Source organism: Tupaia chinensis, unplaced genomic scaffold, assembly GCF_000334495.1.
Source record: "Tupaia chinensis unplaced genomic scaffold, TupChi_1.0 Scaffold139935_1, whole genome shotgun sequence".
Classification (NCBI taxonomy): domain Eukaryota; kingdom Metazoa; phylum Chordata; class Mammalia; order Scandentia; family Tupaiidae; genus Tupaia; species Tupaia belangeri.
The window spans coordinates 401,563-427,023 of record NW_006199814.1 but is presented as its reverse complement, the minus strand read 5'-3'; the positions used below and the strand labels follow the sequence as shown (position 1 = coordinate 427,023).

At 36.8% G+C, this 25,461-nt stretch overlaps 1 protein-coding gene across 1 annotated transcript in view; it reads left to right on the top strand.

The window, feature by feature from the left end:
• The window catches only part of CFTR (CF transmembrane conductance regulator), a 218,658-nt gene that overhangs the window by 150,905 nt on the left and 42,292 nt on the right, over window positions 1–25,461 (top strand). The window contains exons 19-21 of the mRNA XM_027765925.1: window positions 2,309–2,459; window positions 3,556–3,783; window positions 8,256–8,356. Coding sequence (XP_027621726.1) covers window positions 2,309–2,459; window positions 3,556–3,783; window positions 8,256–8,356 — 480 coding nt within the window. The remainder of the gene's footprint in view (window positions 1–2,308; window positions 2,460–3,555; window positions 3,784–8,255; window positions 8,357–25,461) is intronic.

Sequence of the window (25,461 nt, the reverse complement as noted above, 5' to 3'; positions counted from 1 at the left end):
GAAAGAGGGGAGGAGGGAAGAAAAGAGAAACATTGCCTAGTCTAATACTTGACACACTGAACATTCATTCAAGTATTTGCTAAATGAGGGAGGGGCTCACATTTTAAAATTTGACGATTGGAGACATAGAAAAATGTCCCTAAGATATAGTCATCTATAGTTTTTAAATGGAAATAGCAACCTGTTCAAAGACTTATGCAGATCTGAGCTAACCCCCATTCTTGTCCCTATTTATTAATACTATAATGTTACGTGTCTCACTGAATCACTTGGAAAATACCTGTGTCACCTACAGAAACCAGAAAAGAACCAACTTGTTGTTTAGCATATGGGTGTTAAATAGGTGTATTTTTTAACCCTTATTGCTAATAATTACTTATAATTTATTTAAATTTATGAAATAAATGTTAGCAGACTTTTTAATCTGTTCAAAATGTATGTTTTTGGTGTCATGTAGAAATACAGAATTTAAGACTTAAACTTGATTCTGAAGAAAACAAATCCTGTTAGCCCTTTCTGAGATAACCCACAGAATCTGGGTTTTGTGGTAGATAATGTGAAGAGATATCTATAGTGGATGGCCTTGACTAAAATTCAGACTTTATTTTAATAAGATAGGAGATAAAAAAATTATCTAATTTTAAATTAAATCAGCCATTTTAAAATTTTTATTTTTTGCTTCTTAGGGTTATCTTCAATTATTTCAATGAACAGAAACAGGAGATTTGGGAAGGGAAATACATTTACTAAGAGTAATTTCTTTTAGTCTTAAGCATGAGAAAACTGGGCTTAGAGAAATCAGATAGCTTGTCTAAATGACCAAGCCCATGTTTAATCAAATCTTTTTTTTGTTTGTTTTTTGAGAAATTTTTGATACAGGGTGCATGGGCTTGCCAGAGGACAGAGACAGAAAGTGAGAACCCCCACCCCAAATCTCCCACTCACACCCAGAGGAGTTGGCCACACTTCAATTTCTTCTCCTCCACTCTCCTCTTGGGATTTTGGGCACACATGCTCACATGCCTGGCGTGATTTTCAAGCCAGTGGTCTGGGACTCAAACCATGGTTAACCACGTGGGAGTCCAGCATCTTAACCTCTACATCACCTGCTGGCCCCCTAAGTCAAGTTTTTTTGACTCAAAAGGTTCCCAGACTAATACTCTATTTAAAAAAAAAATTGTTTAAAGAAAACAAACCCTATAGTTTACTTTAATACTCAAATTACTTCAAAACAGTTTATTTTTTTAAAAGGCTAGGCTAAAGAAATTTGTATCTATTTAAAACGTATGATGCATCATACACTTTAAAGTGTCTGGGAAATGAGACTATCCAAAGATCAAAGGACACCCTGGTTTTGAAACTTCAAGAATGTATTGGGAACCAGCAGTTAGCGTAATGGCTATGTCGCTGGACTCCCATGTAGTCGACCGCGGTTCGTGTCCCGGACCCAGTGGCTTAAACTCACGCTGGGCGCGTGTGCGTGCGTGCCCAAGATCCCGAGAGGAGAATGGAGGAGAAGGGATTGCGGCGTGACCATCCCCCCAGGGGGTGATTTTTCGCTTTCTGTCTCTCTGTCTCTCTCTGTCTGTCTGGCGAGCGCATGCGCCCTATAGCGAAAACCTCTAGAAAAAAAAAAAGAAAAAGAATGTATTGCCAATGACCCAAACAATTTTTTGAATTTTCAGAGAACTTTTGAAAAATATGCTTGAGCTGGCTGCCTTCTCAGTAGGAAGTACACATGTTCCTTGTGGAGAATAGAACAGTGTGGGAAGAGTTTGTTTATTTATATATTTATTTGTTTATTTAATTTTATTTTTTAATGCATTTTTAAATTTCAAGTAAAACAGTTTTAGTTTTCATAGATCAAAATAAAAAAATGTTAAGAGAAATTTGCATGAAACTTAAAGCCAGGGAAAAGGTTAGGATTCAGTTAAAATAGTAGGGTATAGATGAACCTATCAAGGGTCCAAGTGAAGACAAAAATCCTTAAATATGGAAATCAAAGCATTGAAAAAAATCAGTGAAGTTTTAGTCTAAAGTGAAAAAATTCTGTTTCACGAGTTCAGTCTCAGGTAACTAATCTCTCTTCTATTGAATTTGCAGTGTTACTGTGGCCTGATCTTTCCATTTAAAGTCGGAAGTTAACATTCAACTCCGGACTTGTCCCTTTCATTAGGCTGGCCATTCTCTTGGTTGTTTTTTGGGGAAAGAGGTTATTTAGAAAGGGAAAGAGTTTATTTAGAAAGAAATCAGTGCCACTGCCACATGAAAACGTTTACTCACCAATATGTTTTCTTTGATCCTACAGTTGTTATTAATTGTGATTGGAACTATAACCGTAGTCTCAGTCCTAAAACCCTACATCTTCCTAGCCACGGTGCCAGTGATAGTGGCTTTTGTTGCGCTAAGAGCATACTTCCTTCACACCTCACAGCAGCTCAAACAACTGGAGTCTGAAGGTATGACATTGAATGTGCCATGTTCACCTTCACTGTGGAAAAAAAGCCACAAGTCCTATTTGGGATTCTCTGTAGTCAATCTGCTTTTCCCAAAAATTATTTTCCTGCTTTTAAACATTTATAACAATGATTTTTTTAAAAAAGAGATTTTTGCTATCGGGCATATGTGCTTGGTGGAAAGACATAGAGAGACAAAGAGACAGAAAGCAAGAAATTACCCCCGGGATTTGGCTACACTGCAATCCCTTCTCCATTTTCCTCTTGGAACTTTGGGCATGCACACACACATGCCCGGTGTGAGGTCTAAGCCACCTCAAACCACGGTTGACCACGTGGGAGTCCAGCAAAAAATGTGTATGTATATAAAAGGAGACCACATTAAAAGTAAACATAGGTTGTTTTTTGTTAATTAATAACCATTTGACTTCATTTGGGTTTTAAAGTGTGTAGTCTTACCACTACTCATGTATATGATAGTAATTCATAATTTGCTTATACCAATCGAATTATACAATGATAATGCTATTAGTAAAGGTTTTTCTGGAGTCTATATGATATTAGATAAAATTCTTCTCTTTTGGCTTTTTGTCCTCAGACACCTTTCTTTTGTGTTGTAGGGCTCCCTTTTTGTGTACCCCTAAACACTGCTTAAGCGGTTTGGAAAGCACATTTTCAGTAACAGTCGTTAGTATGGGTACATTTTCAGGGGATGAATTTCCAATGCTTTTGCTTTGAAGGTTATTAGCAAAATCAAGTCAAACTTGCTTACTTGAAAAACTTGAAAAAGCTGTCTTACAAGAAAAAGTCTTTGTGGCAGTGACTAATTTAGGATTAGCCAGAGAAACAGTGCCCATTGGTAGCTAAGGCTTACACATAAATAATGATAATGATTTTATAGTTAAGTTCCCATCCATGGTAGGCAAGAAAAAAGGAGTTTAACTCATTTGTTAAAAATAACCTATTTCATCTCTTCAAAGTATGGCATCAGAGTGAAATCCTCTCTGAACAATGATACTGTTTGTTAGGTACATGGTAGTAAGGAATTGCATTCTGTGTTTACATGATTTACATTATTTTCTATGGGACTATTTCACAGGCAGGAGTCCAATTTTCACTCATCTCGTGACAAGCTTAAAAGGACTATGGACACTTCGTGCTTTTGGACGACAGCCTTACTTTGAAACTCTGTTCCACAAAGCTCTGAATTTACATACTGCCAACTGGTTCTTATATCTCTCAACACTACGCTGGTTTCAAATGAGAATAGAAATGATTTTTGTCATCTTTTTCATTGCCATTACCTTCATTTCCATTTTAACAACAGGTATTATACACTCATTAACTATTTAGCTAAGCATTTAACTCAAAACTTTGTTACTGAACAAAATGCTACATGCTTACAGGTTAAACATTTTAGATATCTTTGAACAGATTTTCTTGATTAACTGTTGGGCAATTGATTTCTGGGAACTTCTATTGTTTTAGTGTTGAATAAATAATTTCTTTGAAACATATACATATAATATATATTCTTATTTGTGCTTTCACAGTTTAAAAAATTGGAGAGAATCTTAAGTAGAAAAATCTGTGACTGAAGGAAAAAATAATCTCTTCATGCTCATGCTGATGAAGGATTCTGGCTTCAAAATTAATAGATCTAGGGACCAGCAGTTAGCGTAATGGCTATATCACTGGACTCCCACATGGTCGACCATGGTTCACGTCCCGGACCCGGTGGCTTAAAGTCATGCCGGGCACGTGTGCGTGCGTGCCCAAGATCCCAAGAGGAGAATGGAGGAGAAGGGATTGCGGCGTGGCCATCCCCCCTGGGGGGGTGATTTCTCGCTTTCTGTATCTCCGTCTCTCTCTGTCTGTCTGGCGAGCACACGCGCCCTATAGCAAAAACCTCTCCAAAAAAAGAAAAAAAAATTAATAGATCTCTCTCTCTCTCTTTTTATTTTTTTTAGAGAGAGAGATTTTTGCTATAGGACACATGAACTTGTCAGAGAGACAGAGAGACAGAAAGTGAGAGATCATCCCCCTGGGAGCTGATCACACCACAATCCTTCCTCCTCCATTCTCCTCCTGAGATTTTGGACATACACACACATGCACCTGGCATGAGTTTCAAGCCTCCAGGTCTGGGACTTGAACTACAGTCAGACACATGGAAGACCAGTGCCTTAACCACTATGCCACCTGCTGGCCCCAGTAGATCTCTTGCTACAGACCTATGAATAGGGGAAACTCAGCATCTACACTTAAAGAGAAATGATGCCTCTTCCTGGTAAATTTTGTTCTTTTAACCACTGGTTGGTGTAAATTTTGCATGAAGAAAAACTACCAAAGGAGGGAAATTACTTAGATAAAAATACTGTATTTTAAAAATTAAAATGTTTTGAATTTTAAGATCTTTGGGTAAACATGAAATAAGTAAAATAAAATAATAATTATATAGATAAGCAAGTTTCTTTAATTGAAAAAGTTAAATTTCTGGGCTATAATGAGTGTTGAAATGTGTTGTACAGATGTGTTTGTGTGTGAGAGACAATGGACAAAGATTCAGAGCAAATGCCCAATCAATCCCAAGTCTATGGGACTATTTGAGGCATTTGTTGGTGAGTTCCAGGAGGGCTTTGTGGAGGTTCAGGGCAAGGGTGCCATTGGGCCCCTAGAGGAAATGGAACAGGTACCAGAGAGATAATGAACTCTTCTTCCCATCCCTTGAGTTCAGAAGTGGCCTGCGTCCATTCCTTTCTGTGACTGCTTCATTCATTGCTCTCTCTGAATACTGTTTTTCCTGGTATACCAGGACTGTACCAAGTGGACTGAATGTGGTCTTACTATCGTGGTCCCTGAAGTAACAACAGAGTTCCTCTGTCTTGTTACAAAGTCCTAGAAAACAGAAGACAGGCTCCTTTGGCTCAGAGGTCTACCTGCAGTCCACTGAGGTGCTGTGATGATACAAGTTCGTCATGTTTGTTCTCTCAGCTGGGGCAGTGGGAGATGATTCTATGAAAGGAATATACGTAGGCAGGCAATTAAAGGAATTCCCAGCGGTACAGTAATTTTAGGTAACTTTTATCCTTTTAAATTGTATTTTCTTATTTCTTTTACATTTAGTCACTGTACATCTTTACAGCATACAAAATGGATTTTCCCAGCATGAATATATTGTATATTAGTCTAGTCAAAGATATTACCATATCATATATTGTCATCATCAGACAATTTATTTTTAGGTTCAGAATCTTCAAATATTTTTTCTGTTTTTTTTGAGAGTGTTTCTACTATAGGGTGCATGCATTCACCAGAAAGACAGAGAGAGAGAGAGACAGAGAGAGACAGAGAGACAGAAAGTGAGAAATCACCCCCCAGGGGTGATGGCCACACCACAATCTCTTCTCCTCCATTCGCCTCTTGGGATCTTGGGCATGCATGCACACAAGCCCAGTATGAGTTTAAACCATTGGGTCTGGGACTCGAAATATGGTCAACTACATGGGAGTCCAGTGACATAGCCATTATGCCAATTGCTGGTCCAGAATCTTCTCATTTTTTTATAAGCTATTTTAAATAGGACCAAAGAGGGATAAATTATGTGAACAAACATTTGTTAACTTTTAATCCAAGCCAATATATTACATGTGATCATACGATAGTTAAGAGCATGGTTGAGTCCTGATTTACCAGAGGCAATAGTCAAAACACTTAGCAGTCACTTCAGTACATCAATCAAATCAGATACCCCACTGAAGTGGTTGTTGGTCATCCAGCTAATATTAACCCTGAATATACTGTTCTTCAGCTATATCAAATGGTGCACATTAGCTAGCTTTAAATCCCTCACTGCCCTGATATTTAAATAAATATAATGATAAGACCTACCCCATAGGTCTGTAGCAAGTGTTATATGTGATGGTTTGTGCAAAATACTTAGTGTATTGCCTGGTTCATAGTAGATATTCAAACAATTTTATAATACTTATGATTGTTATTATTAAAATTTTATCTTATTCTCATCTCAATGTTTGAACAAGTAATATATTAGGACCCAATTTAAAGTAAGTGATTTACTTCTAAAAGTAGATATATGTTGTTTATGGTGTACCTTCGATAAGAGGAATTTTGGAAACAGAAATTTCACTTAACAAAAGGATGAATTATTTCTCCCAATTTTAGAACTTTATGACAATTTTATCATGCATTATAGATGTAAGAACTCTCTATTTGTGATATATAACCTAAATTTATAGTAAGTCTATATTAATCTTAGAAAAATTTTATAGCTATAGTACTGAATATTTGTGAATTTTAATTTATGGTTTCTCCTAGCCCTAAAAAATAATTTACTTTAATTATACTTGACTATGTTCTTCCCATGTAAATCAATCTTTTTTTTGTTTGCTTTTTATAATGGACAATCTTCTCTCTTCCCAAATGGCAGACACATTAGTTTTCTTTTTTAAAATATTTTTTAAATTTCAATTTCTTTTATACATTCAATCACATATGTCACTTAGATTGTAAAGTGAATAATTCAGCATGAATACATTTCTCACCAGTCTAGTTACGAATACTATACTCATTGTCTTCAACAGATAATAACCCATTTCTTTATCCCATAAATGCCTTGCCTCTCTATTTTTCTCCTTAATATTTTTCCTCAGACTCTCCTCCTCCCATCCTCTTCCCACACTGTATCTGGTATCTATAACCATTGTCTATGTTTCTGTATCCTCTAGTCCTTCAGTTTCAGCCAGAGTGGAGACAGTTGGTATATATTAAGTGGAGACATACAATGTCTTTCCTTCATAGTCTGGCTTGCTTCACTCAGCAGTAAATCTTCCATATTTATCCACTTTCTATCAAACGCCAAGGTCTTGTTTCTATGGCTGAGTAATATTCCATAGAGTATATGTGCCACACTTTTTCAATCCATTCCTCTGTTTGTGGACATTGAGATTGGTTCCATTTCTTAGCAATTGTGAATAATTAGTTTTCTGACTGCTCCATGAAGTTCTAAGTCAACAACATCTGATTAGTAAACAAAGTTCTCTGTCAGCAGCCTGAAGCTGCAGATACTACTGAAACGTAACCTCCTTCCCCTGCTTTTAACTTCTTTGTAGGAGAACTCATCTGGAACAGGCCTATTTTTTTTTTCTCCCAATTGATCATTCTGGTATTTGACTGTAATAGTTGTAGAAGGGACAAACATGATACCTGCCCAATGCCAACAACCCATTTAATACATAAAACATTTTTTAAAGGGCAATTCTTTCCTAATACTCATTTACTCTTTGATTTAAAGCATTGGTTGGGGGGCAGCAGATAGCTTGGAGGTTCAGGTGTCTGACTCCCACATGGCTGACTGAGCATTTTGAATCCTGGACTCAGTGACTTGGAAATTATGCTGGGCCCATATGTATGCATGCTTAAAAAAATTCTGAGAGAATGGAGGAGAAGGAATTGTAGTGTGTCCATCCCCTCTGGGGTTGATTTCTCACTTTCCTGCATGCTCTCTCTTTCTCTCTCTCCTGAGCAAGCATATAGGCTCTACAGCAAAAACTAATAATAATAATATTTTTTAAATTGGTTAAACATTTATGATATGCAGGACATTATTGCTATTGGTAGATTTTGTGATTAACTGAGATGAATGAAATATGTTAAAATAAGCATAGCATTGGAAAGTGATCCTAAATGTGATACAGGCATTAGGAGAGATATAAATAAAGAAGTTCACAGATGATAAAAATAACACAAAGTTTGTTTATATCTTTTTTCTGCCTATAGGTGAAGGAGAAGGAACAGTTGGTATTATTCTAACTTTAGCTATGAATATCATGAGTACATTGCAGTGGGCTGTAAACTCCAGCATAGATGTGGATAGTTTGGTAAGTCATTATTGTTTTCTTTAGGAAAAAAAAAAATCAGAAAAAGCAAAAAGTATCAATAATAACATAAAAACTAGCAGTATACTCAATATCCTGTTTAAGAAATAAAACTAGGCTAGTCCCATAGATTAGTGGGTAAAGGAGCTGGATCCCACATGGCTAATTATAGTTTGAGTCCTGAACTTGGTGACTTGAGAAGCATGCCAGTTTGGTGCATGTGTGCCCAAAGTCCTCATAGAAGGAAAAGAAAAATGTTGTGGTATGACCATATCCATTAGTGGGTGCTTTCTTTTGGTCTTTATGGTGAGTACATGCACCCTCTGGCAATAAAAAAGAAAAAAATACAAAACATTACAGGTATATCTCATTAAATTCACATCTCTTCTTTAGTCTACATAGATAGTTACTCTGAAGAGTCAGTGCTACAAGTGAACATTCTTGCACAAGGATTATTATCCTTCTTGTTTTTGTTGTTTCTTTTTCTTGATACCCCAGAATACAGAGCCTTCAGTAATGCTCCTATGCAAATATTGTCTTAAGTACACAAATTCCATGGCAGTAAGAGATAAAAGGAAGGAAGGAAAATGTTCCCATTTTAATTTAAAAAATCAAATGCATAATATTCAGTCTGACTATATAGGGCTAGGTAGCTTCATCACTGACTTAGTCTTTTTGTAGTACTAGATTTAGAATAATTCATCCATTATTGATTTGTAAAGGATGTAGAAACCCAAGAATGACTATAAAGCACTTGTTATACTTTATTCATAAGTTATCTCTCCATTCTCTGACACAGGTCACATGTTCTCACACTGGACATGTTCACTCAGTTATAAAATTTATATAACTCCTGTCAGGAAAAAAGTAATTATTAAAAAATATCTCTGTAAAGAAAAATCCTTTTAATGTCCTCTTCTTGTCCATGTATCTTAATATTTTATTTAAACATTTTAATAATTCATTGAAATATAATTTAACCCTAAACTGATTAGTAGTAGAGTTTGTTTCTGTTCTTTAAAAAAAAATTTTTTTTTAGATTGACCAGATGTTTTTAGAATTTCTAGTCTTTTGCTTGTTTCTATTCTATTAGGCTTTTGAATTTGGGTCTCATAAACCTACATAAGATCATTTCTTCGCCAGTCAGTGGCATGATGGTTAAAGCACTGGATCCCACAGCATGGTTTGAATCTCAGACCCAGAGGCTCAAAAAACATGCCAGATGCATGTGTCCACCTGGGTGCGCAGAATCCCCAGTGGAGGAGAAGGGATTGTGGCATGTCCATTCTCCATGGAGGATGTACTTTTTCATTTTTCCCTCTCCCAGCCTCGCTCTCAGTCTCTCTTCAGTGAACACAAGCATACTCTAGCTATTTTTAATAAAATTTCTATTGGGAAGTAGCAAAACAGTAAATATTTCTTTTGCTTTCATTTATTTAATTACTTTTTCAGCTTCGTACAACTTTGACTTTACATTAAGATTCTCATGCATGTTACCTATTTCTTTGTCTAAACACATCTCTTCAGTTAGTGTAAGTACAGCTACTTTGTCTTTGCTATATTCATTTTCTTGGTTTGTGTAATAGCATTTACACACTGATGACAAAATCTTCGTTTGGTTTATTTCTCTACTAATGTCAGACATCTATGAGAGTTTCTTTAAGGTATTTGTACATCTCTAAATTTTCACATGAGTGTCCTGGGCTTTATAACCTCTGGTTTGACATTGTGTCTTTCATCTCATGGCATAACTCAATCTTTGCAAGGACCTATTATGTTTTAATACAGTCTATGAAAAGTATCAACATTTGCATTTGATCTCATTTTAAAAAGTCATGTTCTTTTGTTTAAATATCAAAGTGAATATGTGAGTTTTCACTTCCCTGACAAATAGCACAGGTGGCCTTTTCCGAGTATTCATGGGCATTTGCCTAGTTATTAATTCTCATCATATTCCTGTCACCCATGCAGTTATTAAGTTATACAGTAACCTTTTTATTTTTACCTTGGCATATATTGAAAATAGAAGGGGAAATAGATATATTAGGTTTCTGGGAAAGTCATGACATATTTTTTCGTTTTTCTATACAAAAACGTGCCATGACTCTCCTGAAGACCCAATAGCTATGCCCTCGAACTTCACATTTATGTGATGTTAACACTGAAGTTCCTTGTGACTTCTGAAGTAAATCTCAACATGTTATTGAGTGTTAACTGAATTTAGTATGAGTTTAAAATTAAGTTAACAGATTTTTTGTTTGATTTTTTCAGTGGAAAGCTACTCAGAAAAAAAAATCCTTAGACTTGGAAAGAATACTTCATTTACTGATCAGGCTTAGTTTAGAGAAGGAAAGAGAGTTAAAGGTTGACAGAACTATGAAGTTATAAAAATGGCAGTGTGGCATTTCTTTTGCCTCCCACTTCCTTACATCCGGGTGCCTAGTTTCCTTAGGTTTCAACTAGTAAGGATAATATTTGGTTGAAAACGTAACTGCTATCTTAAGCTACTTTGTAATTATGATCACATATTTCAAATATTGGCACTCAAAACTGTTCAATAAGCCTTTTAATACATTTTCCTAATAAACTCTATTTTAATCCCTAATGTAACTGTTTCTCATGTTCTTGTTTCTTCTAATTCACCCAAATAATCCTGCCCCTTGTACTTGCAGCCAGTGACCTTGCTACATATCTAAGAGAAAAATAAAGATGTGACCAGAGAGACAATTCTCTCATTTCTCTCCAGTATTTGAGCCTGTCTACTTCACCTTTCCTCACACATCTCACCCTTTCCTCTGTGCCCTCGTTCCCGTATTCAGGTCAACAATATGCTGTTACCGTGCTCCATGCGGAATCTTTCTCACTAGCACAAAAATATTTTCCCTTGATCTTCAGCTGTCACCCCATTGTTTTCACCTATTTATAGCAGAACTTCTTGAGAAAATGCCTATCTCCATTTCCTTTTCCCATTTTCCTCACAACCTACTTCATTTCATTTCTATCACCTCCATGACCCATGACCAGCTTCTTACAGAGACATGTCCTTGTCTCCCTCACGTACTCAGCAATACTTACAACACAGGCAGATCCTTTTTATAGTACTTTCTCTTCCATGATGCTCATTCTCATCTCATTTTCCTGCTACCTACGGTGGCTCCTCCTTAGTCCTCTTTGCTAGCTCCTCTTCTTTTGAGGATCTCTGAGTCTAAGCTATAGCTAGTTGGCCTTTTTCTATCTATACCTTTTCTAGTTGTTATATAACCACATGCTTCAGAAACCATCTTGCTCTTTTTTTATATTGACAAAGAGTACATGCTCCTGTGAGCACATGCATGTGAAAAAGAGAGAGGGAGAAAGCATCCTTGACAGGGTCTCATTATATAGTGATCCCCTTTTCTCAGCTTTCCAGATCCTAGGAATCCTGGCTGCCCTGCACTCATCTTATGTGTTATCAGGCTGACTCTAAGGTCAAACCTGTGGTGGCCATATGGCTTCCAGCCTTGAAGCATACTTGTGTTATTGCTGTATCACAGTGGCTGGGCCAGAAACCATCTTTTGATGAATCATATCTATACTTCAGGCCTCTTTCCTGCCTTCTAAACATATATACAGCTACTGTCTTTATACCTCAGTATGTTCATCAAACACAGTGATAGAAAATCTACCGATAGACTTACTATTTTATGGCATGAGTTACTGTCCAGAATCTCCTCAACATATACCTAGGGTCTCAAGAGATGAGATAAAGCTTCTACCCTAGCTACTAGTTTGGTTTTATATAGGAGGTTGGAAAAGAGTCATCTGAATGTTGTCACTTGATGAATAAAATAGTTTAATAGATTGTGAATTGCTCCAGAAATTTAAAAAATATTAAATGATCAGAGTCCGATTTAATAAGCCCCATCAGAAAACTCCATGTGAGGGGGCTTCCCATTATTTTAATTGATATCTAAATGTTTTAAAACCTGGTATTTCTAATTCATTCTTCATTTTTACATAAATTGGTATAAGTGATTGTCTATTTCATTGCATTTCTCACTACCATTCTGTAGATGAGATGAAAAAAGAAATGTTAATTATTTTAACTCCATACTGTAAGTAGTATATGAATTTATAGTTATTTCTAAAGCTATCATCCTATTTTTTTTCCTTTTCAATTATTAAAGCTATATACTAGTTTTCTTCCCCCCTTTGGATTCACAAGAGCCCACTATTTTTTTTTTTTTGAGAGGTTTTTGCTATAGGGTGCGTGTGCTCGCCAGACAGAGAGAGACAGATAGATAGAAAGCAAGAAATCACCCCCCAGGGGGGATGGCCACGCCACAATCCCTTCTCCTCCATTGTCCTCTCGGGATCTTGGGCACACACGCATACGCGCCCAGCGTGAGTTTAAGCCACCGGGTCCGGGACGCGAACCACGGTCAACTACGTGGGAGTCCAGTGACATAGCCCTTATGCTAACTGCTGGTCCCAAGAGCCCACTATTTTTAATACCATTCAGCTTCTCTTCTTATTGCTAGCCACTTAAACATGATGTAATTTAAATAGGCAATGCACAACAATGTTTTCTGCTCCTATGAATGAATGAAGGTTAAATAAATAAACAAGAACTAGAAAGGAATTTAAGGGCAATGTTTCAAGCAGTTTAGTGACTGATACTTTGCTCACATTTGTAGTCATGCTGTTTAAATCAGGCACTAGGTCATTTTATATATATCTTTTCAGACCTGTCTACCACAAAGTGAATGCAACTAAACAATCTGAGCATGTGAATATTATCCTGCCTTCTTAATATTCCAACTGAAACAACAGATAAACCATCTTTGTTTCTATTAGATGTCTACCCTATTAAACTGTGTGTTCCCAATAACATAAGAGGAAGGAAGCCACCAGACAGAACTGGGAAGACAAAGAACCTGCAGGGCGCACTTCAGCTTCTAGTTAATGAGGCTTCAGAGAAGAGTTTTCTGTCAATAGAAACTCCCTCTGGTTTTCCTTTGTCCTTTTATTGCCTGTATTTATTTTGGGTTCCAGAAAAGATCAAGTGACTGATTGTACAATAACAAAAAAGAAACCAAATGGGAGGAGAAAAGAAGACCACAGCTCCTCTTCATTGCTCCTGATACCGAATTCTCTTATATCGAAAGTATGTAGTATATGTGAGACTCAAACCATGGTTGACCATACAGGAGCCCAGTGCTTTACTGGTATAAGAATCTGTGGGACCAGCAGTTAGTGTAATGGCTGTGTCGCTGGACTCTCATGTAGTCGATCGCGGTTCGAGTCTTGGACCTGGAGGCTTAAAACTCACGCCGGGTGCATGGGCTTGCGTGCCCAAGATCCCGAGAGGAGAATAGAGGAGAAGGGATTGTGGCAGGGCCATACCATGGGGGGGTGATTTCTCACTTTTTGTTTCTCTGTCTCTGTCTGTCTGATGAGCGCACATGCCCTATAGCAATAACCTCTACAAAAAAAAAAAAAAAAGAATCTGTGAGGAGGGCAGCTGTGGTGGTAATGGGGTGACACAGTGCTCTGTGATGCTGAGGCTGTATGGAAAGGTCCTGTGTTCGTGTCCTGATGTTTCCCTGTGCACACTGGGAGTCCATGATTCTGGCAGGCTGAGGCTGGGGGTAGATTCTGGTGTGAAGGCCTTGTTGAGGGTGCACCTCTCTCTCTTCTCTCAGAAGAAAGAAATAAACTTAAAAATAAAGAAAAACGAATCTGAGTAGAGGATACATTTCTCTTCTTGTTTGTTTCCTTTTATTGGTCTCTTGACCATGTCTGTCTTTATTTCTCTGTCCTGGAGACTTTGTGGTTTATTTTTCTTTTCTTAACATCTGTCCTAAGACTTCCATCCAACTACTCTCTTTCCATCCTAGGCAGTAGCTATGGTGGGAAGAACCCTGTATTCTTCTCTGACCATGTCAGTAAGAGAAATTGTGTGGCACTAGGCAAATCATACCTCCGAGAGACCCCCATTTTTCTCATCTGTAAAATGAAACAATTTGGTTAGAAATTTTCCAAGGTTCTGCCACTGCTGACATCGTCTTTCTTCTGGAGTGTTGAGAGAGTAGCTCTCTCTCTTCCTTTTCATGTGAATGATTTCAGCTCTTCATTGGCAGGTGTGCAGGCATTATTTTGGATCATTATGGGAACCACATCTCTGCCACTATCCCTGACTGCTCTAGTCCATTGATTAAGTTGCTCTCTGCTGTGGTTATCAGAGCTGATGAGAGACCGCTGAGCCAGTGTGTTACTAGAAAGAGAACATTGTTATGATGTTCTAGGCTCTTGAAATAGTAGAAGAGGCTTACCAGACCCCTAAGGGATTGTTGGAACGTGAAAAATATTTGGAAATTTTGTTGGGCTTTGTGCCTGTGTCTTTAACATTCTAGGTTTACATTTTCTCATTTGTAGAATGAAAGATTGAATTAGATCACAGTTTCTCAGCCTGGCAGCACATGAGAAACTGTTATAAATTGTAGGCTTCTAAAAGTCCACTGAAACCAATGAAATCAGTTCCTTTGATCAGGATGGGTGACTGGGCATTTATATATATTTCTTTCCTTTTTTTTCTTTTTTTGGAGAGGTTTTTGCTATAAGGCGTGTGTGCTCACCAGAAAGACAGAGAGAGACAGAAAGTGAGAAATCACCCCCCAGGGGGGATGGCCACACTGCAGTCCCTTCTCCTCTATTCTCCTCTTGGGATCTTGGGCATGAACACACAACGCGCCTGGTGTGAGTTTAAGCCACTGGGTCCAGTACTCGAACCGCGGTCAACTACATGGGAGTCCAGCGACATAGCCATTACACTAACTGCTGGTCCTAGAAAGTGAGAAATCACCCCCAAGGGGGGATGGCCACGCCACAATCCCTTCTCCTCCATTCTCCTCTTGGGATCTTGGGCACACATGCACACGTGCACGGCGTGAATTTAAGCCGCTGGGTCCAGGACTCGAACCACGGTCGACTACATGGGAGTCCAGCGACACAGCCATTATGCTAAGTGCTGGTCCCTATTACATATATTTCTGAAGTGCTCCAGGTGATTCTTATGTGGATCTATGATAGTGAATAACTGGATTAGATACTCTCTAAGATTCCTTTCAGGTCTTATTTTCTGTGAGTTATGGCAGGAGGGAAAGCAAACATTTTCTACAAAAGGTGAGATAGTATTTGCAGTTTTGTGGCCTGTCTGGTCTCCACAGCAACTATTCAACCTATCCTTTGTAGAGCAAAACAGCCATAAACAGTATGGCTGAATGTGACCCATGAGACATTGTTTTGATGACCCTGGTCTAGGGGGTAGACTTAACCTTGGAATTGATGGACCACCAGCAAATCATATTTGTCCTGTATAAATCAAGGATGCAAACATAAATCTATTCTGTTTTTTAATTTAATTTAATTTAATTTAATTTTTTTTCCCCATAGGGCTTGTTTGCTCACTAGAGAGAAATAGAGAAAGAGAGTGACAAATCACTCTCACTGGGGGATTGACCACAGCATACTCCTTTCCCCTCCATTCTCCTCTCAGGATTTTAGACATGCATGCAGATGTACCTGGCATGTATTTTAAGCCACCATGTCTGGGATTTGAACCACAGTCACCCATGTGGAATCCAGCACCTTAACTATCATGCGACCTGCTGGCTCCATATATAAATCTTTTTGAGACATGCAAAGAATGATGCTTAATGATTGACTACTTTGGGGAAACCATATTTCAAAATTAAGATGCTTAGAAAAAAATCTAATTAAAATAGCAAAGATTCTGAGAAAGTATTTTGATTTGTTGCTTTAGACTTCTCTTTTTGAGATTTACTTTGAAATTCTTTTGAGAGATTTTTGCTATAGGGTCTGTGGGCTTGTCAGAGAGACAGAGAGAAAGAGAGAAAGATGGAGAGACAGTCTGTTGGAAATCACCCTGCAGGGGGATGACCATACCTCAATCCCTTCTCCTCCATTCTCCTCCTAGAGAAATAGAGAAAGAGAGTGACAAATCACTCTCACTGGGGGATTGACCACAGCATACTCCTTTCCCCTCCATTCTCCTCTCAGGATTTTAGACATGCATGCAGATGTACCTGGCATGTATTTTAAGCCACCATGTCTGGGATTTGAACCACAGTCACCCATGTGGAATCCAGCACCTTAACTATCATGCGACCTGCTGGCTCCATATATAAATCTTTTTGAGACATGCAAAGAATGATGCTTAATGATTGACTACTTTGGGGAAACCATATTTCAAAATTAAGATGCTTAGAAAAAAATCTAATTAAAATAGCAAAGATTCTGAGAAAGTATTTTGATTTGTTGCTTTAGACTTCTCTTTTTGAGATTTACTTTGAAATTCTTTTGAGAGATTTTTGCTATAGGGTCTGTGGGCTTGTCAGAGAGACAGAGAGAAAGAGAGAAAGATGGAGAGACAGTCTGTTGGAAATCACCCTGCAGGGGGATGACCATACCTCAATCCCTTCTCCTCCATTCTCCTCCTGGGATTTTGGGCACACACACATATGCCCAGCGTGGGAATCAAACTATGATCAACTGTGTAGGAGTTCCAGTGCCTTAAGCACCATTCCATCTGCTGGTCCCTGCTTTGAAATATTTTTAATCGGAAGCTCCATAGACTCAACTGTTTCATCATACACTTGTCAATGGCCTACCTACCTTGTACTTTAAAAAATAACAAAAGATACAGTATAAATAAGCTATAGTGTGAGCACACATTAAGCATCCCTAATCTGAAAATATGAGCTCTGAACTTCTCCAAGATTCAAAACTTCTTGACGACCTACATGATGTCGTAAGTGGAATGTTCCACACCTGACTTCATGTGATGAGTCATAATAAAAATGCTACAGTACAAAAATATTGTGTAAAATTACCTTCAGTATATTTGTATAAAGTGTGTATAAAACAAATGAATTTTGTGATTAGACTTGAATCCTATTCCCAAGATATCTGATTATGCATATGCCTATATTCCAAAATCTGAAAAAATCCAAAATCAAGACAATTCTGGCCCCAAGCATTTCGGGTAAGGTATACACAATTTGTAGCAGATTCAATGAGTGATGTGAGATCTTCCCCAATGGAGAGTGCATTTGAGTCTTTCTGTTTCTGCTGATGCTCTTAGAAGTTCACTAAAGCTATTCATTATTGAAGATGGGCATCAATATGTTTGAAACCTTTGTGTTTACTTGGAATATGTCTTTTTCATTAGTTGCAGTGGATCTTCTTTTGTGTGTGTGTGTGTGTGTCAAGATCACCATCTCTATCATTTCTGACAGTCAGAAAAAGTGAAACTGACTTATATTTGATTTACCACATGTTAGAGTACGTAAGTCATTTGTTCCCCCAGTAAAGGCCTGCCATACCATAGTGGTTAAAGCATCTTGATCCCACATCACTGACTGTGTTTTTGAGTCTTAGACCCAGCACTTAAAAAAAAAGAAAAAAAATGCCAGTCATATGTGTGTGCCCCAAATCCCAAGAGGAGGGAGAAGTGGAGAAGAAGAAATTGCCGTGTAACAATTCTCTATGGGAACTCTTTCTCTCTTTCTCTCTAGCTGTGTCTCTCTCTGATGAGCGCATGTACCCTCTGGCAAAATTGAAAAAAAAAAAAAGCAAGCAATAATAATTTACTAAAGGATTCAAGTTTATAGTACACTATAAAAACCCATTTATGCGCTTAATAATTTATAGCAATATGATAATTGAGTGACTTTTCATATGCTCTAGGAATATAAGTACTAGAAACAGAAAGATAGACCAGAGTTTCAGGGATATATTTTTGACAGTCTGTTATCTTGATAACTATTATCTCTTAAACATATGTGCATAACTTAAAGATTATGCTAATGCTATAATGTGGCATCGGGTTTCAGGTTCAGTTAGTGAGTATTAAAAAACATTTATTTGGCGCCTAACAGGAATGATCTATTATTTAAAGCACTATATTCTTTTTCTATGTTCTATATACTTTGAAAATTTCTTCTGTAAAATGTATTAAGTTTTTCATATTCTGTATTTTTCAGATGATTCCTTTACATTCATTCGTCTTATTTTTTATTTTTAAATGGCATATAATAACTGCACACATTTATGGTGTATAGGATTTTTTTTCAGTACATGTGTACAATGTGTAACAATAAAACCAGGGTAATTAGCTTATCTATCATCTCAAACTTTTATTACTTTTTATTGGGAACATTCAAAATCCTCTTTTTGCAACTCTGAAATAGACACTATATAATCGTTAACTGTACTTACTTTATTATGCTATGGGACACTAGAACAATTCTTATCTGACTAATTTTATGTCCGTTAACCAACACTTCTCTGTCTGCCTCCCCTCCAACCTTACTTAGCCTCTAGGAATCACTGTTCTACTCTCTGGCTCTGTGAGGTTAACTTTTTTATAGTCTACATATGAATAAGAACATGCTATATTTCTCTCTCTATGTCTGGTTTATTTCAGGTTCAATGTCCTCAGGTTTGTTCATATTGTTTTGAATTAGGAGACTTTATTCCTTTTAATGGCTGAATAGGTATGCCGTTGTATTTTTCACATTTATACCTTGTGGTCTCCTATAACAATCAATTACAAAATTTCTTTGCACTGTTGCCAGCCAGATTTCAGGTGTGTGAAGCGTAATTTCTACTATCATAGCTTTTGGGTATAATGGTATGTAGTTGGGGTGTTAATCCATAATTCTGATCCACTGGCTTCTAAACAACTGGAAGGATGAAAGGAAATGGAGTATTGTTGTGAGGGAGAGAAGTCTGGCTTTCCTATTCCAGTAAAGGTCTTTTAGCCTTCTTTTCTCTCTTTGTCAACAAAAAGTGAAAAGGTAAATCAAGAATCATTTTCTTTTTGACTTAAATGCATTCCTTATAAAGTGAGGATGAGACAAAACTGGAGCTATCTTTATTTTCCTACCCATTCTATTCCCAAAAGACTTTATTCTTCTGATATTTAGATAAATAACTTTAGACATTCTTAAAAAGATACTGAGATTCAGTTTTAAGGATTGATTCCTTCTCAAGGTGCTTAGGAGAATTTTCAGAACAACAATAACATTAAATAATGAAAGCAAGAATTTAAAGTAGATGATTCTCAAACAAAAATCTCACTTCATTTAAGCTAAACTCCTGTGTATAGACGTCTACACAGAACGTGTCAAGTTTTCTTCTCCATAAATAAGGAATAAGTTCACTGTGTCAGTGCTGAGGTCTCATTTTGGCTTCTTTTACTTCTTAAAGTCTAAGAAAAGCCCCTTCGTACCCATCTACTGAACTGGTGCTGGGTACAAGGAGACTGTCCTGTTGGTGGGAAGACCTGTTGCTCAAGACTGAGTTGCCCTCTTGTTCTTCCTCGAGCAGCCCTTTTCTAAGCACAGGAAGCAGCAGCTCGGGGTTAGGAGTTTGCCAGTGGAGAGTCACTCATAATTGCCATATCTGGACTTTTATCCAGCACAATCTATGCTGCTGGACAATGGCACAGTAGTTTTCAGTTTCATCTGAACATGTTTAGTAGACATTCCAAATGAGGGGAAGGATTAAATGATGTTAAAAGCTCAATGAAAACAAATACTGAGACTAAAAATAGCTCAGTATGTCGCAACTTCCGTTTAATTCAAACAGCAACATATATTTTCAAGCTGAGAAGCTGAGGGTAAAATTGCAGCCTGGAGCACCTGCTGCCCTGCTCACAGCACTGTCACCACACAGACACTGCTTTTTACATGGGAGGTGGAACAATGAATTCATTCATTTGAACAAAGATTTATTAAGCTATTACGAGGTGCTAAGTGGTAGATGGGGAGGAATGCTTTGAGTAATTCCATTGTTTGACTACAACAAGGAATGCTTTGAACAAGGTTACTGTAATTGTCAGAATGGGGTTAACTGGAAGCCCATGAGACATAAGCCTCAGGTCCCCTCACTTGCATGAACCCCTTTGAAGGCCCTATGCTTAATGTTATTGCATAATTTGATTCTTTTGTTAAGAATTCCCCAAATTATTTAGACTCCAGGTTCCACAAAACTTGGATTCATCCCTGTTAGCAGTTATGAATCTTTAGCTTTGAAAACCAAGTGTCTAAGAAAATGACTTTACTTTTGCTATAGCTGAATTTATTTTCTCTTCAAATGCACTTTTGCACTGAGTAAAAGAAATAATCTTGGTGAATTCAGAGAGATTGTGGGTACTCAGTGGAGTCTACAGAATGCCAAGATAATGTGGATGAGAGTGTCTAGCCCTACATGGGCCCTTGTCCGTGCTTGATGTTAGCTGTTCCTCTCTGACTGAAAGATACAGTCTAGGGAGATTAAGTCTATGTTCCTGCCCTACTGTGAGCTTTCTATTGCTGAACTTTCTCTCAGCTTCTTCCATGCCCCTGAGGGGGTCAAAAGATTCAAATTACTTCACTTCCCTTTAGCACCACTCTGGAAATACATAGAAATCCCAAGCTGATCAAGTCTCCTTGCCTAGACAAGCACCTGTGCACTTCATTGCTTCCATCTCACGCCTGGCACTGGAAGCTTCTCTACTGCATGCCTCTTTCCTGGGCTTCCTCTGAATTGAGGCACAGGCTTCCTGTGTTCCCAAATCCCCCAAATCTCTTCAAAGATAGACCTACGGTTTGGTTGTAAGACAGGACTCCTTTTTAGAGAAACTGGTGTCTAATCCCTCTTACTATGTTTCTTGAGTCAGATTGTGGGGTGAGGAGAATAGCTGTTTCTCCATCCATCAGCAATTGGGCTGTGCCGCTATTTTTTTTTTTTTTTTTTTTCACATAACCACTATGCTTTGCATCCTTCAGATTTGGGGTTTTGAATCTTACAAGCCAATAGTCATATGGCTTAGAAATTTCAAACTGCCAGAGTCTCACTTGAATTTCAAAAGTCAATCACTTTTAAAAGTTTCTTTCTTCTTTCTCTTTCTCTTTTTCTTTTTCTTTCCTTTTTTTTTTTTTTTAATTTCTTCTGAGAAAGAGACAGAGGTGGAGATAACCTGATGTCCCCAACAGGGTTTTCACACTTCCATCCATCCCCAGCCTTGGTCACCTCTTATCACAGGCATGTGCACACGAACCTGATGTGTATAAGGATGTAAACACAGAACCCTCTATGGTGGGTCCACATGGGTCCACTTATGTGATTCCTGTACTACTGTCTGGGCCCCCAAAAACTGCTTTTGAAACCGGAAAGACTAGAATTTATTTTCTCTGCTCTAGTTCTTGTGTGGCTTCTTCCAGAGGCAGTGAAGGTAGAATGTCCAAGCTGGAGAGCCAGTAAGGTCCAAGGAATTGGTTAATAATTCATAATATCATCTGGTCACATCATCTATTCAGTAATGGCATTTCAATGGCTACAAAGTTGTCCATGATGCAGGTGTCTACACTAGCCACTTTTTCTTCCAGTCAGAGAATGTTCTGATCCATTGAATTGAATTAATGTCTGTTCATATGCTGTGGATGAACGCCCATTGTTAAGATGAAGTAACATGTTTTTGGTCAGGGATGGTTGACCATACTTTAGGTCACTAGAGTAGCCCATCTAAGGTCACATAAGTAAGTAGTGTATCTGAAAGAGGACAAGTTAGAAAATTTCATCTTCCAAATGTGATAGGTATATTCTTTTTACTCCATTTGACAACCTCAGTGGTGAGCCTTACTAATAGAAAACTTAAGTTGCAGTGCTCTAACACAAGTCCTTAAACAATAAAAAAAAAAAAAATTATAACATTGTGGTGCTGAAATACTGGTTTTGAAAGTCCTTATTTTCTATTAACACTAAATAAAATTTTAAGTTTAATAGCAGTGTTTAAATGTATTATTGATTACTTAGAAAAATTAAAGTATAAAGGATTTTTTTTAGAGTGTCTATCTTCATATACTAAAATTTGAAACAAAGACTAGTTTAGAATTCTTCTCAGAATTGATTCATGGAAATGACCACCAGTCTCAACTTTAATTTATAAAGTTAAGCTACATTTGTATATTTCTCTGAATCATTTCAAGAGAAAGATGTGATTCTTACACAGAATAAATACAATAACATGTTTTCTTTTATTTTTCTGTTTATAACTATTTAATTTAATTTAATTTAATTTAGTTAATTTTAATTTGACCAGAGTAAGGGGAGGGAGAGTGAGAAAGCAAGCCACATAACCACTATGCTTTGCATCCTTCAGATTTGGGGTTTTGAATCTTACAAGCCAATAGTCATATGGCTTAGAAATTTCAAACTGCCAGAGTCTCACTTGAATTTCAAAAGTCAATCACTTTTAAAAGTTTCTTTCTTCTTTCTCTTTCTCTTTTTCTTTTTCTTTCCTTTTTTTTTTTTTTTAATTTCTTCTGAGAAAGAGACAGAGGTGGAGATAACCTGATGTCCCCAACAGGGTTTTCACACTTCCATCCATCCCCAGCCTTGGTCACCTCTTATCACAGGCATGTGCACACGAACCTGATGTGTATAAGGATGTAAACACAGAACCCTCTATGGTGGGTCCACATGGGTCCACTTATGTGATTCCTGTACTACTGTCTGGGCCCCCAAAAACTGCTTTTGAAACCGGAAAGACTAGAATTTATTTTCTCTGCTCTAGTTCTTGTGTGGCTTCTTCCAGAGGCAGTGAAGGTAGAATGTCCAAGCTGGAGAGCCAGTAAGGTCCAAGGAATTGGTTAATAATTCATAATATCATCTGGTCACATCATCTATTCAGTAATGGCATTTCAATGGCTACAAAGTTGTCCATGATGCAGGTGTCTACACTAGCCACTTTTTCTTCCAGTCAGAGAATGTTCTGATCCATTGAATTGAATTAATGTCTGTTCATATGCTGTGGATGAACGCCCATTGTTAAGATGAAGTAACATGTTTTTGGTCAGGGATGGTTGACCATACTTTAGGTCACTAGAGTAGCCCATCTAAGGTCACATAAGTAAGTAGTGTATCTGAAAGAGGACAAGTTAGAAAATTTCATCTTCCAAATGTGATAGGTATATTCTTTTTACTCCATTTGACAACCTCAGTGGTGAGCCTTACTAATAGAAAACTTAAGTTGCAGTGCTCTAACACAAGTCCTTAAACAATAAAAAAAAAAAAAATTATAACATTGTGGTGCTGAAATACTGGTTTTGAAAGTCCTTATTTTCTATTAACACTAAATAAAATTTTAAGTTTAATAGCAGTGTTTAAATGTATTATTGATTACTTAGAAAAATTAAAGTATAAAGGATTTTTTTTAGAGTGTCTATCTTCATATACTAAAATTTGAAACAAAGACTAGTTTAGAATTCTTCTCAGAATTGATTCATGGAAATGACCACCAGTCTCAACTTTAATTTATAAAGTTAAGCTACATTTGTATATTTCTCTGAATCATTTCAAGAGAAAGATGTGATTCTTACACAGAATAAATACAATAACATGTTTTCTTTTATTTTTCTGTTTATAACTATTTAATTTAATTTAATTTAATTTAGTTAATTTTAATTTGACCAGAGTAAGGGGAGGGAGAGTGAGAAAGCAAGCCACCAGGTCTGGGACTCGAACCATGATCAGCCATGTGGGAGTCTAGCACCCTTAACCACCATGCTACCTGCTGGCCTCTAATAAGGTATTTTGAGTGCATTTGAGCTAGTCCTCTGGTAATTTATTCTCAACAAAAATTGCAGTTCTAATTTATCTTTCAGACAGGATATAGACTAGTAGCTCTCTATCAAAATTAACTACAGTGAAATACTAGAGTATGATTTAAGTAAAAATTAATCAAGAATAACTGAATCAGGGGGTTGGCAGGTGGCGTGGTGGTTAAGGGTGCTGGACTCCCACATGGGCAGCCACGGCTTGAGTCTTGGACGGGAGGCTTGCTTTCCCACTTTCTTTCTCTCTCTCTCTCTCTCTCTCTCTCTCTTGCTCACTCGCTCTGTCCCTCTCTGGTCAAATTAAAATAAGTAAATAAATAAATAAAGTTAAATAAAATAATTCTTTTTAAAAAGGAATAACTGAATCAGGATTTAATAGTCCCTTAAGATCATTCATAATTCAGAATTTCAAATATTATATGTGAAAACAATTGTGATTGTATGCCTTTTGCTCCCTCTAGAGTTATCATGGTTGTGAACCTTGAGCCCATTTCACTCCCAATAACTGTAAGCTTAAAAGGATTCTTTTCTTGAATCTTGAATAATTTGAAGATAATGCAAAGATTATTTTCAAGATAAAGGAAACTGAAGTATAGAATCGCTATAAAGAAGAAAGAACCTCACAAACAGAGCAAATTTGACAAGTAGCATGTGAAAATGGGCAACACAATTGAAATTTTTAAGACAGAAATCCTCTGCTTTATCCACCAATCATTCAATACTAAAGATGAAGAATGTTTCTAATTTCACCTTTTGATAATTAAAAATAGGAATAATAGAAGCAAAGGCCCCTAATTCATTCCTGTCTACTTTTTCTTTTTTTCTAAAAGGAATCACTTTTAAGCCTTAGCTATAAATAAAACAAGTTAACATTGTAAAGAAGGTTAAATTCTCAACTGAATAAAACTATAAATTAAAGGGAAAAAAAAAGTGGCCAAATGGCAAAATTACTATTAAGACTTTTAAAAAGCAATAAAATTCTGTCTAATAAGCAATTGATATCCGGGAAGGGTGACATCACTTTAAATGATGATATCTTTTAAAAATAAAAACTGAGTGAATTTAAAATCTTCTAAGTTTTATTGATTTGTTCACTTATATTTGCTAATTCATATATTTAATCTTTCAGTCACTTATTAACTGTTTAAATATTTACTTGGTACCTGATATACACCAGGCTTCTTTAAAAATCATATTCCAACTTTTCAATAAATCATAATTATTCAGAGAAATATATTCTTGTTAAAGAACTTAACTAAACAATTTTAAAAAACAGTTAAGTTTATTTCTGTGTACATTAAAGGTATACTTTACTAAATGTTACACAATTAAATGTATAAAGCAGATAAATTTTAAATTTCAAATTTAATCTTTTTATGCAGTCCCATTTTTCTTTGCATTATTATTAATATAATATTTTGACTTATAAAATTATTAATTTGG